The sequence below is a fragment of the Solanum dulcamara genome, chromosome 9, assembly GCF_947179165.1.
Source record: "Solanum dulcamara chromosome 9, daSolDulc1.2, whole genome shotgun sequence".
Lineage (NCBI taxonomy): Eukaryota > Viridiplantae > Streptophyta > Magnoliopsida > Solanales > Solanaceae > Solanum > Solanum dulcamara.
In genome coordinates, this window is record NC_077245.1 from 74,782,476 (window position 1) to 74,798,783 (window position 16,308).

The window sequence follows — 16,308 nt, forward strand, 5'->3', positions numbered from 1 at the left end:
TATATATATATATGAATCAGGTTGTTGAGGCGATAATTTATTTTATGGTGGATGTTATCGTTCGAATTCACTTATCTTCGTAAATTTAATTGATACAAAGCTTTGTATTAATACTCAATTTTATCGATTATGTAGTTCGGTCTATATATAATTTAATATAGTTCGATCTCTCTCTCTCTCTCTCTCTCTCTCTCTTTCTCTCTCTCTCTCTCTCTCTCTCTCTATATATATATATATATATATATATATATATATATATATATATATAATTCGATGGGAATGCAGGTTGTTGATGAGACTACTTAGGGTCCTATATGTTTAGACACAATTCAAGGAGTAAAAATGGATAGCACACTGTAAACAATAAATTTGTGAGTCGAGAAAAATAAATAATCAAGATTGAAAAATTGGAGTAACAAAAGGTAATATTTGATTTCAAAATGTAGTGCGTGTTACAATCTCTATGATAATCCTCTGATTCTTCAAATAATATGGAATATGTTGAACTTGAATTTGATTTAAAGTCAAGGGCTTGAATAACTTGATCTTGAATCTCCATCTTCAAATTTGGATTTGAAGTATTCGTCACGAACACTTGTACGGTTATGACGAATAATAAATATAAACAAGTAACTTGATCTCAAACTTTTTGATATTTGCCTTCTTTTTTTATCTTGAACTTGAACTTGAATTTGATTATTTGAACTTTGTAGTTTTGTAGAAAATTTGCAGCCTTTGATCCACGAGCTCTCTTCTTGCGTCTTGTTCTTTTTTCCCCTCTGAGAATAATGAGGACCCCTATTTATAATTGTAGGGAGTGGTATGAGGGTGTAATTTGATTGGTTGGTTTGAACTGACCAATTAGATTTCTTTGGTGAAGAGCTTTAATTTGATTGGTCAGAATATGTCACATATACACATAACATTATTATAGTGACTCATTTAATTTGACTTAGATTGCCACATAACTTTGACACGTGGCATGATTTTAGTGGCTTATTTAATTTGACTCGGATTGCCACATAATTTTGGCACATGACATAATTCTAATGACTCATTTAATTTGACTTGGATTGCCATATAACTTTGACACGTGGTGTGATTTTAGTGGCTCATTTAATTTGAATTGAATTGCCACATAACTTTGACTCACGGTGTGCTTTTAGTGGATCATTTATTTGACTTGAATTGCCACATCATTTGAACTATTTTTTTGAATTTAATATAGTCTAAATTAATTTACGAATTTAAATCCAATATAATTCTAATGTTTACACACACTTTTTAACGAAACATAAATTTAGGATTATTTAAGTTTTTGTTTTGTATTAGCGCATTAATTTTTGAAATATTGAATGACCAAGTCCATTTGATCTCAAATTTTTTTGAGGTAAAATGGAATTGATCATTCACATGAATTTAGCATTATTTAAGTTTCTCATTTGTATTAGTTTATTATTTTTTCTAAATATGATTGACCAAGTCCATTTGTCTCCAAGTTTTTTTGGGTCCCACTCGTGACGATCTAGTGAATGATACTTATTGTTTTTATAGGATTGTCACTGTTTTTTTACTTTCTAGATCATAAAATAAGAATTCAAAATTATCTCAGCTCTTCATGTATATTAGTTCATGAATTTTTTGAAATATAACTGACTGACTCCGTTTGAATTCTAATTTTGTTGATCCATTCATGACAACCTAATTAACAATACTCATTGCCTCTATAAAACTGACACCACTCTTTTTTGAAGTTTCAGGATCACAAAACAGAAATTCAAGATTTGATGAGTCATGTGTCATTCTATTCCTAATTAGGATAAGATGATTTCCATGAACTGTATGGTGTCTAGCTGGGCAAAAGCTAGCTATTTTAAGTCCACAACTTGTACTTAAATGCCTTATGCAATTTGATTATTCAAATAGTGTATTTACCCTTTAAGGTTTTACTTCGTGTTCAAAATAAATATTCACATTTTTTCATTTCCAAAGGATATTTGTCTATTGTATGCGTACATTATAATTTATTTTTTTCGTAAATTTTGTCATATGCATGTAAATAAAGAAAAACGTATCCATCCCATAATTTCAATCGATTTATTCAGCATTACTATTAAACTAATGATAATGCAAGTTGGTATTCCTGATATGAAAGTGAAAGTCAAGCTTCTCTAAACGTTATTGGATGATACCTTGTTAAAGTAAATATCAAGTGTCATTGATAATGAAGTAATATTTAAGAAAATGAACCAATTAAGTATCAAAGAAAGATTTCGTATAGTGAAGTGGAAAAAGACTAAATAAGGGAAGTTAGAAAATATAAAGAGTTTCATTATATAATTGGAAGTATATGTTAAATATATAGGGCCTATATAGTTTCAATTTTGTATTGGTGACTTGTTTAAAAGGGACGTTTCATAAGTGAAAATTCATTCACATGCTTTGGTCTCCCAATATTTACGCCAAAAGTCCGTCTAACTATGTACTTCTTTTCAACGTGGTGTTTAGGTCGGTCAGCATATACGCATCCTAATTGAATTAACGAAAAATGTAATTGTTTTTATCAGTATAAATAACGAATAATTTTGTTTATCGTGTTCACTTGGACTGATAGGAAGATATCATGACCTGTTATTTTTTCTTCTATTGAGATTCGAACTTAAAATTTTATGATTCTGATCAGCTAACCCACTTCATTAACCAACAACTTGTTGGGTGTGTGCTAACAAATTAAATACCGAAAGTATAAAAGAGTTCCATATTATGCCTTGAAGAGGATTCAAAAACAATCTCTTTACCAAGCTAAGCTTCATGAGGTAGCTAAGAGTAAAGTCTGTTGATACTCTACTTTTTCAGTCCTCACTTGTGAGATTTCATGACTAAATATGTTGTTGTTGATGGAAAGTAGAAAGGAAAATAAGCTATAAAGTGTTGGATAATCTTAATTGTGTGAGACCTAAAGAAAAAATCATACATACTTGACCCAAAAGCGAACAATATTTAAGAATATATATTTTGGACGGTTATAGCTAACCCAACAAAAGCCACACCCTTAGATGTTATCTTTGAAACTAGGACTTCTCACTCCAACACTATATAATCTAGGCATAACATACTTAGAAAAGCACAACAAGTTAGAAAACCCTACAAAAAAAGACCAAGAAAACAAATCCCCTAGAGAGTCAAAAAAAATCAAAAGAAAAAAAGAAGAAGATAATTTTATTGTTTTATCACAATGGCAAGAACCAATGGAAAGAGGAAAATGAACAAGATAATGAATTTGAAGATTGTGTTGGAGAAACTACAAAGGAGATTTTCAATGGTAAAAAGATTGTCGGTCGAATTTGATAGTCAGCATCAGCATATCCAACCAAATCAAAATGACTCCTCAAATAACGTGCCTGAGGACGTTAAAGAAGGTCATTTTGCAGTGATAGCTGTTGATGAGGATGAATTGAAGAGATTTGTGGTACCATTGAAATGTTTAACAAATCCTTCATTCTTGAAACTATTGGAACAAGCTGCTGAGGAGTATGGCTTTGATCATGATGGTGCACTAACAGTGCCATGCAGGCCAAGTGAATTTGAGAGAATTTTGATTCATGAACAATCAAGTATGTTGAAAAGTTGTTAAACATAATGGAGCAAAGAATTTTATTTTATTTTAAAATAAAAAAAAAAGGCAAATTTGCTTCCCATCTCTTGAAACTCCAATTAACTTATCTTATCAAGTCTCTCGATAAGTTAATTAAGGGTACTCGACGTTGGTTTAATATATATGCTGAAGCCCGAGTGTTGCAGCAGTTGGTAAGAATTCCTAATCAGAGTGTATTACGATTTTTCACCAAGGAGTGCATATATCAAAACGATATATATGGATCATGTCATTTTTCTTGAATCGCTCCATTTTTTATTTTTGACCGTTAAGACGAGGATTTGGATAAAGGGATAATTGATCATCCCTTAGGATGGTAGCTTCTAATTCTTGATTATCCCGCCAAGTTACAACTTCAGTTAATTAATAATATATAGTTTTTTTTTTTGTTTCTTTTTCCTTTCTTCACCATGGTTGAGTTGTTGCATGTTACATGTACATTTTTTTAAAAAAGTATATGTTGTTATACTGTTGGAGTATATAATGAAGATTTACCTTCTTTTACTGAGTGATTTACTTCACCCTATTTTTACTTTTTTATTTTAATTTAATTTATTCTAATTTTTGTATAAGTGCGTAGTGAAAAATCGATATTAACCAAGAAAATAAGAAAGAGAAAGAATTCACTTATTTATTTATGTATCATTCTTTAATAGTTGGTCTTGAATATGCCTCGATCATTACCATTTTATACCATATGAGTCATTATCCACTAACGGAATCCTACCTTGTCTAATTAGTACCAGATTTTGCTATGTATATAACATTATTTAAACCCTCCATTGTTTACCAATTCTTTGACGCATGTGAGTCATTTCATTAAGTTCAATGACAAGTGAGATGTAGTTGGATACGAAAATTGAAGTATGAGTGTATAAATTAAGAGTGTGCAAGTGTGTGGTGGGATTTGGGGTGTTACAGTGGTTGGGATGTTTGAAAATAGAAGGTTTAGATTAATGTCATGTGGCAATATCAATACTAATTAGATAAGATGAGGCTCCATTAGTGGATAGTGACATATATGGTCCAAAATGTAATGGTTAGGGTTTATTCAAGACCAACTAATCATGAGTAGCATATGTTAAGTTCAATAACATACTGAGATGAAATTTTCAATCCCCAACTTTAGACTTTTGGGTTAATGTTTTTAAAGTATAATATTTCGATTTTAAAGTTAAAGATTATTTAACCTAACATCAAATTTATATATTTGAATCTCAAATTGTAATTTCAAACCTCATATCTAAAGTTAGACATAGGCAATTCACTTTAAAAGTTTAGATATAGATCTGATTTTAATTACGAGACGACTAAATTTTAAAAGTTTTTAAATCTCGATTATTCTTTAAATAGGGATCCTAAAAATAGTTATTTGTGCTCTCCACCAATGGAGAAATTCCTTATAAGGAGAGTTTTCTTAAACCTAAGGTACAAACACTATAATACGTGGGGATCCCACTTCTGTGTTTGGTCTCCTTTTTACTTGTGAAGTCTATTTTGATTAGATAGGTCACTTGTCTATCAATTAAAAAATGACTTAATATCATCACATGTTGTCTTCTTCCAACTTCCAAGTACTCACTTGTCTTTTAGTAGTAAACTATCAATTTAATGCTTCTTCCAAACCTATTAGATACTCTTTCAGGATCATTTTGTTTGTCATGTTTATTTTGCATACTTAAAAAAATGTTAACTAGAGGGTAATTTGACTAAATTATTTTTATGTATTGCTTCCATATTTATGATTAAGGTAAAGATATAATAAACAAACAACTAATTATAATAACAATTATTTTGAATCATCTATTTTTTTGGAAGAATGACAAGTAAAGTGGTCAGGAGAAAGTACTTTGCTTGCATATTGTATATTTATATATACGCTGAAAAACTCTGCATCAAGTAGTGACAAAGTGGCTTCCCCTATCACAGGTTCCTCTAGGGTGGCTCTGCCCCTACATTAGGTTCGTGCTGCCTAACTCTGTCCATCAAAGTTTAGGTGAGTGGAAAGTATTTATTTGATATTTTATTTTTATAAAAATTTAAACTTACGATCTCATGATTCTTCTTCCATTTTATTGACCATTAATTATACCCTTGGATCTTCTTTCTACCTTTTTCTTCAAGAAATTACATCAATGACATTGGAAATGGATAATCTAAAACTTTTAACCCTCGTCATGGCCAAACCTTCAAGGTTAAAATTCAAAATTTGTTAAACTTAAAAGTTTACCAATTGATTAAGCAAGGTCAAAAGTTTAGTCCAAGGTCATTTTTGTAAATCACCTACTTTAATACATATTAGCGATAATAATTTATAAAACTCATATAATGCAAATTTTATTCATGGATAATATATTTATCACATATTTTAATACACTTATAATACGTTGTGTCAATTTCTTACCAAACAAGTATAATATATTTTAAAACATTTATAATACATTTATATTGCATGAATAATTTAATTTTAATACATGACAGATATATCATAATATTGTTATATATTGCTATAAATAGTAATAAATAAAAAATATCGCTACAATCAATAATTATTTATTTAAAAATGTTTTTCCTAGTAATTTTTCCAATAAAAAATCCATGAACCGATCAAATCATCTCCACTCATACCCGATAACTCCAAGAACGTCTTCTTCTATAGGAAGCTCCCCTGCCTCAATTGTATCAATATATTATTGAGAATAAAAATCTCTACAACTCTCTCCATCTTCTCTTTATTAGTATTATTTTATCACAAAAATCTCTTCTTTTTTTTTAGTATTTGTCCTGTTTCAAAAGTCACCAATGTTACTACTAAATAATTAAAGAATTATACGTTCCAAGTATTATGAACCAGATAATAGCGTAACAACCTGCTAATTTTACTGACTCACCCTTCATGTTGAAAATAAAATAGAAAAGAAACAGATATAGAGCCCGTTTGGATGAGCTTAAAAAAGTAATTTTTATGTATGAAGTGCTTTTAGAACTTTAAAGTGCTGAAAGTTATTTTTATAAATAAGCAGTTGAGTGTTTGGATAAAAGTGCTTAAATGAGAAAAATTATGTGAATTTTAGGGTTAAAAGAATAAAAAGGGTAGTTTGAGAATTTAGTTCAAACATAAGGGATATAAAAGTAATTTCCATGGTCAAAGAAAATGACTTTAAGCACTTAGAAAAAAAAAAGTTAGGAATACTAACTTTTCATTTTTGACTGACTTTAAGAACTTTCTGGCTTAAAGTTAGCATTAGACAAACACGTCCAAACAGGCTTAAAGCCAATCCAAACGGGCTCATACTGAACTGAAAATGATATTAAAAAATCCATAATAGCTGTCAGAATCCCAAAATCTGAAGTACATCATAGCAATCCTATAGAATAGAAATAACATAAGTAATAAGCTGTAATGTATCCTCTCCAAAACCTAGGTGAATATGTAATTAGAGTAAAATGGACAAAAAATAACGTACTAAGACCGAACAATAACCACAGTTCAAACGGTCAGTGACCATGGTTCGATCACTTACTCTCTCTTGGGTCTTAGAGCCCATTTAGATGGGCTTAAAAAATATAATTTTTATGTATAAAGTGTTTTTAGAATTTTGAAGTGCTAAAAATTACTTTTATAAATAAGTCGTTGAGTGTTTGAATAAAATTGCTTTTGCCAAAAAAATGAGGAAAATAATGTAAATTTTAAGGTTAAAAGAATAAAAAATATAGTTTGGGAATTTAGTTAAAATATAGTGATCAAGACACCCTCACTTTCTCCCCTCAGCTACCGTGATGTGGCTTATTGATGTTTCACCATTACGCCTTGGCACTGAACCACCAAGAGGAAACAGTGATGCCATCACACTTCCTAAAATAAAACACATAGTATCACTAATTTAATCACCCAATCCAGCCCTTTTCTTCAAGTGTTTCTTGAAGTCCATGATGCCACCCTCCCACCGTGTCACAGCCTGATCTTCACATACCCATATCTCATGGGCGACCTGGTTTATGAGCCTAAAGTCATGACTCACTAGAACCATCCGACCATCCCATGCGTTCAACGCCCCTGCAAGTGAGTCAATGGTCTCAATATCAAGATGGTTGGTTGGCTCATCCAACAGCAGCATGTGGGGTTGCCTAAAAGCCAACCATGCAAAAATCACCCTACTACGTTGACCATCTGACAAGTTCTCCATAGCCATTACTTGAGCTTTACCTGTGAAGCCAAACCTCCCAATTGTTAGTAAACTGTATTGGAAAATATTAAACAGTAACAGAAACTTCTGAAAATAATAAAAAACAGAATCTGAAAATATTAATGCAGAAACAGAATCGAGCCCACTGAGTGCACAGTGTGTCCTTAAGGAAATTATTCCCCTCAAAGTACCCGAGGTTTTTGGAATCTTTCCTCCCAGGATAGAACGATTACTCACCAAAGTAGAGGTACTGCAAATCTTTGATGACAGAGAACCACTTGAAGGATGTATATCACACGATTTTAGGAAGTGCAGAAAGAAGAAGAAGAAGATGGTATGTTCAGAATTTCGTATGGAATATTCTGAAGATTTTACAGATATATATAGACTGTTGATACCTTTTCAGAAAAGGCACCTGTTGGGAAAAGGTTTGCCTGTTGAGAAGGTTTGCAACTTTTCGGACAAGGTTGCAACCATTCAAAAATCCGTTGGAAAAAATGAAGGGAAATTTTAAATTAATCCGGAAAGAAACGGGTCGCGGGTCAGGATTTTTTTCCCACTTAATTAATTAATTAAATAAATAATATTAATTAATTAAAAATTTAAAGAAAATTTGGTCCAAAAAGATTATCAATCAATCGTATCAATTGACCAAATCCAAATCCAAATCCAAATCCAAATCCAAATCCAAATCCAAATCCAAATCCGAAGCCGAAGCCGAAGCCGTAGCCGTAGCCGAAGCCGAAGCCGAAGCCGAGCCGAGCCGAGCGACGACGACGACGGCGCGAGGGGAGACCCTCTTCTTGACCCTTTAGCAACATGAAGGAGTGCTTCTATTTTTAAATAGGAGACTTTTCATTTCCACCACCTATGTGGGACCAAAGCTTATTTAATAAAATAAGAGAGAACATATCATTTCCTCTCCACTTCTTTTTCCCTCAATTTCCCATTCAACCTATCAATTAAACCCAACAATCCCCCACATGAATGGGGAATGTCTACAAGATAAAGGAATGCACGGATAAGTGTGTGATATACAAGCGAAGATTAATTGCATCTGGATAAGTAGGTTTCCCTTTGAACTTTCCATAGTGAACTTATATAGGATATACTCGATCAATCGGTAGATGCGATATCTTTGAACCGTCGAACTTTGTTGTATAACTAGACAACATAAGTCACACAATCAATCATCAACCATCTATGGTTCTCACGGTTGTGTTCGTTTCAGCCATGAACACCGCCTGGTTTCGTGAATGCATAGAGAATGGGCCTTTACTGTCATTCCCCTTGAAGCGGCTTATACTTCACATTCACATAGGTGATTTCTAAACGTGTAGTCCTATAGACACACTATCTAGTTATTTTCCGTCAGATTTAGATAATCATTAAAAAACCTTTAAAGCTTTATTAACTCATTAAAAGCCTTAAGGTTTTATCCTTTATTTCTGAACATTGTCATCATCACGAGAATGGGTTGAGTTATTTGACAATGTTGAACCGTCAATCATAACTTTGTTTGATCTCTTTGAACCTAGTTCTTGGGATCTCCAGTCTACTAGGTAGAGTTACCGCCATGTTGACTTGTCCTAGGCCTTAACCCCATTCCCCTCGATGATCTTTCAACAGCCTCTCTAGATAAGCCTTTTGTTAGTGGATCCGATATATTATCTCTTGACTTTACGTAGTCAATAGTGATAACACCACTAGAGAGTAGTTGTCTAACAGTACTGTGTCGCCGTCGAATGTGACGCGATTTTCCATTATACATAACATTTCCTGCCCTCCCTATTGCCGCTTGGCTATCACAATGTATACATATGGGTGCCAAAGGTTTGGGCCAAAATGGAATATCTTCCAAAAAATTTCGAAGCCATTCAGCTTCTTCACCAGCCTTGTCTAAAGCTATAAATTCAGACTCCATTGTAGAGCGGGCGATGCATGTCTGTTTTGATGATTTCCAAGACACTGCTCCTCCACCAACGGTGAAAACATATCCACTTGTGGATTTAACTTCAGATGATCCGGTGATCCAGTTTGCATCACTATATCCCTCAATTACTGAGGGATATTTATTATAATGCAAAGCATAGTTTTGTGTGTGTTTCAAATACCCCAAGACTCGTTTCATTGCCATCCAATGAGTTTGATTAGGATTATTCGTGAATCGACTCAACTTGCTAATAGCACATGCTATATCTGGTCGTGTACAATTCATAATATACATCAAACTTCCCAAAACTCGTGCATAGTCCAATTGTGAGTCACTTTTACCTTCGTTCTTTTGAAGTGCAAAACTTACATCAATTGGAGTTTTTGCAACATTGAAATTTAAATATTTAAACTTATCAAGTATATTTTCAATATAATGTGACTGTGATAATGCTAGACCTTGTGGAGTTTTATGGATCCTAATTCCTAAGATTAAGTCAGCAACCCCTAAGTCTTTCATGTCAAATTTGCTAGCAAGCATACGCTTCGTAGCATTTACATTTGGCAATATCTTTACTCATTATCAACATGTCATCAACATATAAACAAACAATGACTTCATGATTTGGAGTATTTTTAATGTAAACACATTTGTCACACTCATTAATCTTAAATCCGTTTGCCAACATTGTTTGGTCAAATTTTGCATGCCATTGTTTAGGTGCTTGTTTAAGTCCATAAAGTGACTTAACAAGTTTGCACACTTTCCTTTCTTTACGTGGAACTACGAAACCCTCAGGTTGTTCCATGTAAATTTCTTCTTCCAATTCTCCATTTAAGAAAGCCGTCTTAACATCCATTTGATGAATTTCAAGACCATATACAGCTGCAAGTGCCACTAACACCCGAATAGATGTTATTCTTGTTACAGAAAAGGCACCTGTTGGGAAAAGATTTGCCTGTTGAGAAGGTTTGCAACTTTTCGGACAAGGTTGCAACCATTCAAAAATCCGTTGGAAAAAATGGAGGGAAATTTTAAATTAATCCGGGAAGAAACGGGTCGCGGGTCAGGATTTTTTTTCCACTTAATTAATTAATTAAATAAATAATATTAATTAATTAAAAATTTAAAGAAAATTTGGTCCAAAAAGATTATCAATCAAATCAATTGACCAAATCCAAATCCAAATCCAAATCCAAAGAAGCCGAAGCCGAAGCCGAAGCCGAAGCCGAGCGACGACGACGACGGCGCGAGGGGAGACCCTCTTCTTGACCCTTTAGCAACATGAAGGAGTGCTTCTATTTTTAAATAGGAGACTTTTCATTTCCACCACCTATGTGGGACCAAAGCTTATTTAATAAAATAAGAGAGAACATATCATTTCCTCTCCACTTCTTTTTCCCTCAATTTCCCATTCAACCTATCAATTAAACCCAACACCAATTGCTGCTCTCATCTTCTCCTCCTCATTCCCAGGGTACTCTCTCATCATGTACAAAAGAGCTGACAATTCCAAGTCTAGCTTCTCAGTTAAGTGCTGGTGGTACTGTGCAATTTTTTAGGTGATTGTGCCGCTTAACCATGCCATCAGTGGGAAATAAATCCCCTATCATCAGCTTAAGCAGTGTGCTCTTTCCAGCATCATTTGGTCCCACAAGTGCTATCCTGGAGTCTAAATCTACACCAAAATCAAGGTTCTTGTAGATGAGGTTATCAGGCGTGTAGCCAAAAGTAACATCGGAAAACTGTAGAACTGGAGAAGGAAGTTTGCCGACATCAGTAAACCGGAAAACCAGGACACTGTCCCTCCCCACCTTCTCAGTAAGCCCACCGCGCTCTATCTTAGCCAATGTCTTCTCTTTACTCTGTGCTTGACGGGCAAGTTTAGCCGAACCATGCCCAAAGCGAGCAATGTATTCCTTCATTGCAGAAATCTGCTCCTGCTCCCATTTGTACTGTTTCATCTGGTTCTCTTCCAGCTCTGAACGGGTTTGCACATATTGGCCGTAGTTACCTGTATAGAGTTTCAACTTCTTGTTTTGCATGTGGATGATATTGGTACACACACCATTGAGAAAATCCTGCGAGTGTGAAATGACAACCAAAATGCGTTCGAAGTTCTTCAAGGATTCTTCCAACCACACACAGGCCTCTAGGTCTGCATTCAAGAAGAATTACACATGTCAACTCTAAAAGACCCATGAAATTAGGAAGAATTTTTTTTGTAATAAATTAACAGTAAAAGGAAACATAAAAACAGCCAGGAGAGCTGCTGAAATCACGTTGCAATGATATATAGAGGTGTCAGACAGTATCTTTATGTGTGTACTGTAAAAGAAACCGAGTATTTAACCCAAGATCTCAAGGAAATCTGAAGTGTCTCAAGATTTTTATAGACCCCTTTTGGTGCCCTCCTATACCCAGTATAGCATGTTATGCAATTCATCACCCCCCCACACATGTAACCCGATTATGTGGTTCACACTTTGGATGTTATGTGTGTGAGGATGGAGTGGCGAAAGAATAGTTCAGATTCATTCAGATACTATGTGAAAAAATAATCTACATATCCAACTAAAAACAGACAATGTGTAGCGACTCAAGATCTTTACGAATCGCTTTGGATGCCCTTTATATTCAATTTAGGACACTATATAACTGATAACTCAACGTGTAAGACTACACATTGTCCATATAAATGGAGCACAACCAAACCCTAATAGTTTCTGAAAGATTGATTCTACTAGAGCTAGAAAATGGAAAGAGAAGATTACCGAGATGGTTTGTGGGCTCATCAAGCAATAAAATTGTTGGATTCATAAATAGGGCACGCGCAAGAGCAATCCTCATTCTCCAGCCACCAGAAATATCACGTGTTTTCTTTGCTTGCATTTTCTTATCAAATCCAAGCCCAAACAAGATTTCAGCAGCACGTTTCTCTGCAGTGGCTGCATCCATAGCTTCTAAACGCTCATAGATCCGTTCAAGTTGCTCTCCACCACCATCGTCCTAAAATACAGATGAAACTAATCATATTATCCAAAGGAAAACCAAGACAAAGGAACATTAATTGAAATTTAACAGCATCATACCTGCCCAGCCAATGCTTCAGCTTCTTTCTCCAATTGCAATCTCTCTTCATCGCAATTAATGACGACCTCAAGAGAGGTCATGTCAGAGGCTTCAATCTCCCGTGAAAGATGAAAAATATCCATGTGCTCTGGAATGGGAAGTTCCCGCAATCCTATGGCGGTAAGAAGAGTAGACTTCCCGCAGCCATTCAATCCCAACAAACCATAACGTCTGCAAAAATATGATTTCAAAACTTCAACATCAATTAAGGCAAGATACACAGCTATACATGAAAATAACAAGTCTTACCTGCCATAGTTGAGCTACAGTTCAGAATCAACTATGAGATCATGTCCGTGGAAAGTGACTGATAAAGATTCTATCTATATCAAAAAGAGCACCAAATCAAAACAAGGATATTCCAAACAAAAGGTAGAATCCAAAGGTTATGCATGCTAATATTCAGCTTCTTTTACGACTTAATATTATAAATATGCACTCCTCTTGACAGCAATATGCACCTTATTTAATAAAACAAGGTTGGAACCTAAGAAATATCACAAATTTTGTTACCATGTATAATGCAAAATTTGAGATGACGAACACATAAAAACCATAATAACACTTGAATTTTCCCCTATGCATAGGCAAGCCAAAACGATTCAATATAAGAAAAAATATAGGTAAATATGTTGGGTAGCTCAGTATTGTAGTATTAGTTTAGTATATGCGTAGTATCTAATTCTCCTAATTTTCACTATTAAATGTTGTTTCATTTGTTCCGTTTATCTTTCTATTTTTCAAGCCTGTTTTTTCCTTCTATCATGCTTTGATTACATTTGTTTTGAGTTGAGGATCTATCGAAAACAAATATACTTACATACTATTCTCCCTAGACCCCACAAGTGGGATTACATTTGATATGTTGGTGGTGTTGTGTAGCTAAATATGTCCACAAATAGAATGAAATGTGCCCAAATAAACCATAATGGATATTGCAGAATCATATAGCCAACCACAACTACTTGTAGTTTGATGTGTAGATTGTTATTGTCATGACGAGTATGAAATAGCACAAAACCTCTATATAGAATTTCGTTTAAGAGAGATGCTCGTCCACTCAAATTTTGTGCAGCACAACAATATGCAACCAGCTACTAAACCAAAACAAAAACCATAAATACCATCAAATATCTTAAATCTAACCAATCAAAATATGAAAATCGAAACCCCAACAAGTTATAAAGAGTACTTATCACGAACAAAACCACATACAATAACGAATCTAAACCTACACTGGTTCTCATATTATTTATTGTTGATATTGGTGCATCGAGACACTTTTAGATATATGTAACTCGAGATATATGGTGTCAAAATTAGGTGTAATTTGTTCTAAATACACTTTCAGATACATGTATCACTTGATTTCACTTGGCCAATTATGACAGTTTTACTAAACTAGTTATCTTACAGTGTTATGCCTTCGTTAAAGATTTTCTATGATACGCAACACTCCCAATCCTTCCTATTGTTACTTGGCTATTGCAATTTATATACACAGGTCTCAATTATTTAGACCAAATTGTAATATCTTTCAAGAAATTTTGGAGTCATTCAACGTTTTTACCAGCCTTATCTAAATTTATTAACTTGAATGCCATTATAGAAGAGGACAATACATCAACATGGGTTGTAGTGCAATGGTGAGTGTGTTTCACACTTAACTAGAGATCTCCTGTTTGAGCCCTAGGCATGAATAATATCTTGTTGGGAGCGCCACCTCGAGTGGGTCTTGCAGTGTGCGATTCGAATTTAGCCGGAGGTCCAATGAAGGCTCCGAACTCCATGTAGAAAATCGAAAAAAGAAAGAAGGGGACGATACATGTTTATTTGGATAATTTTCAAGCACTACTTTTTTTTTAATTAATGATAAAAATATATTTAGTTGTGAATTTAATTTCAATTAATCTGGTCATTTTAAATTACATACTATATATTTCAAATATACTGTCTAATTTTGATGATGGATTTTCCTTTTAGATAATGTCTCAAGCATCCAAGACTTGTTTCATTTTTATCTAACGAGTCTGAACGCAACTCAATTTACTTATAATACAAATATTTTTTGATATACAAAATATGATAAATAAATATATTTTATAGATTAAAATATGTTATGAAATTATTCTATTCTTCCTTCTTATTAGTCATGAGATAGTAATCATCCCACTCTCATTTTAGTACAAAATAAAATAATCTTAGAATTAATTAATACCTCAAATCATATGTGGACCTGCGGGCTGCGATTATTATACTTATACCACTTATCAAGCACTTTCCTAAGGATATGAGATTTGAATATTCATACTTATGCCAAAATTATATGTGTTTCTCTGAGATTTGTCTAGGTTGTGTTGATGATATGAGATTTGAATATTCATGGAATTTTCAGTTTAAGTTATGCCAAAATTGTCTCTGTTTTTCTGAGATTTGCTTATATTTTTGTTGAATATATAAGATTTGTATATTATGTGATTTTCAGTTATGGCAAATTAGTCTGTGTTTCTTTGAGATTTGTTTAGTCTTTGTTGAAGATGTATGATCTGAATATTTGCAAGTTTCTCAGTTCAATTTTACTCTTTATCGGTGTTGTAGGTTATGAACCTTTCATTCTGAGATCAAATCTGCATGATTTGTGTCTTGTATGTTTGTATAAATGAGCTTAGATTCAATCTATAGCTTTAAATTATCTTGCAAAACTTTTTAATTTTTTTTATGGTATGAGGTTGATGTTTATACTTGTTTAATTTTGATTTATATATGCTTGTGTATTTCAGATCTGTTGAGATTTTTTTTCTCTACTTTATAAGTAGGTCTATAGCGGTTGAATAATGGATCTATTTATTTATTTATAATGGCCAGGTTTTAGAATCTTTCACTGAGTGTAAGCAATTTGCTTAACAAAGTAGTTGATTTCTTAAGTGTGCATAGAATAGTAACTGTTTATTAATAATGGCTAGTTCTTAGAATCTTTCATTTGAATGCATGCAATTAGAGTAACAAGGTTGTCAATTTAAGTTTGCATTGAATAGTATCTCTGTTAATCTATTGGGTACTAGCAGATGCTTAATTGAGTAAATATGACATTTGAATAACCCGTGTTTCATATCATGATTGTGGTGCTTTATGCATTTTTTTAGGCATCATGGGTAAAGGATTGAACCCAAGATTTCTAGTTAAGGGTGAAGTTGTCCTACTATTACACCACAACACATGTTGGTGTATCGTCACCTTCTACAATGACGTTTGAGTTAATAAATTTTGATAAGGCTGGTGAAAACATTGAATGACTCCAAAATTTTTTGGAAGATATTGCAATTTAGTCTAAATAATTGACACTTGTATGTATACATTGCAATAGTCAAGCGACAATAGAAAAGATTGGAAGTATTATGTGT

General features: G+C 33.3%; 1 protein-coding gene and 1 pseudogene across 2 annotated transcripts; one reads left to right on the forward strand and one right to left on the reverse strand.

Annotated features, from left to right (window-relative positions):
• Window positions 1-3,145: 3,145 nt before the first annotated feature.
• LOC129904666 (protein SMALL AUXIN UP-REGULATED RNA 12-like) lies at window positions 3,146-3,644 on the forward strand. Its single transcript, XM_055980242.1, has one exon. It carries the CDS (start codon window positions 3,236-3,238, stop codon window positions 3,632-3,634), a length of 399 nt encoding a protein of 132 aa, XP_055836217.1. The 5' UTR covers window positions 3,146-3,235; the 3' UTR covers window positions 3,635-3,644.
• Window positions 3,645-7,424: 3,780 nt separating this feature from the next.
• LOC129904590 (ABC transporter F family member 1-like) lies at window positions 7,425-13,254 on the reverse strand (annotated as a pseudogene). The gene is made up of 5 exons (XR_008770456.1): window positions 13,157-13,254; window positions 12,868-13,078; window positions 12,550-12,784; window positions 11,209-11,933; window positions 7,425-7,894 (listed from the first exon to the last, which is right to left on the reverse strand). The product of XR_008770456.1 is annotated as an ABC transporter F family member 1-like (transcript).
• Between the last annotated feature and the right edge of the window lie 3,054 nt (window positions 13,255-16,308).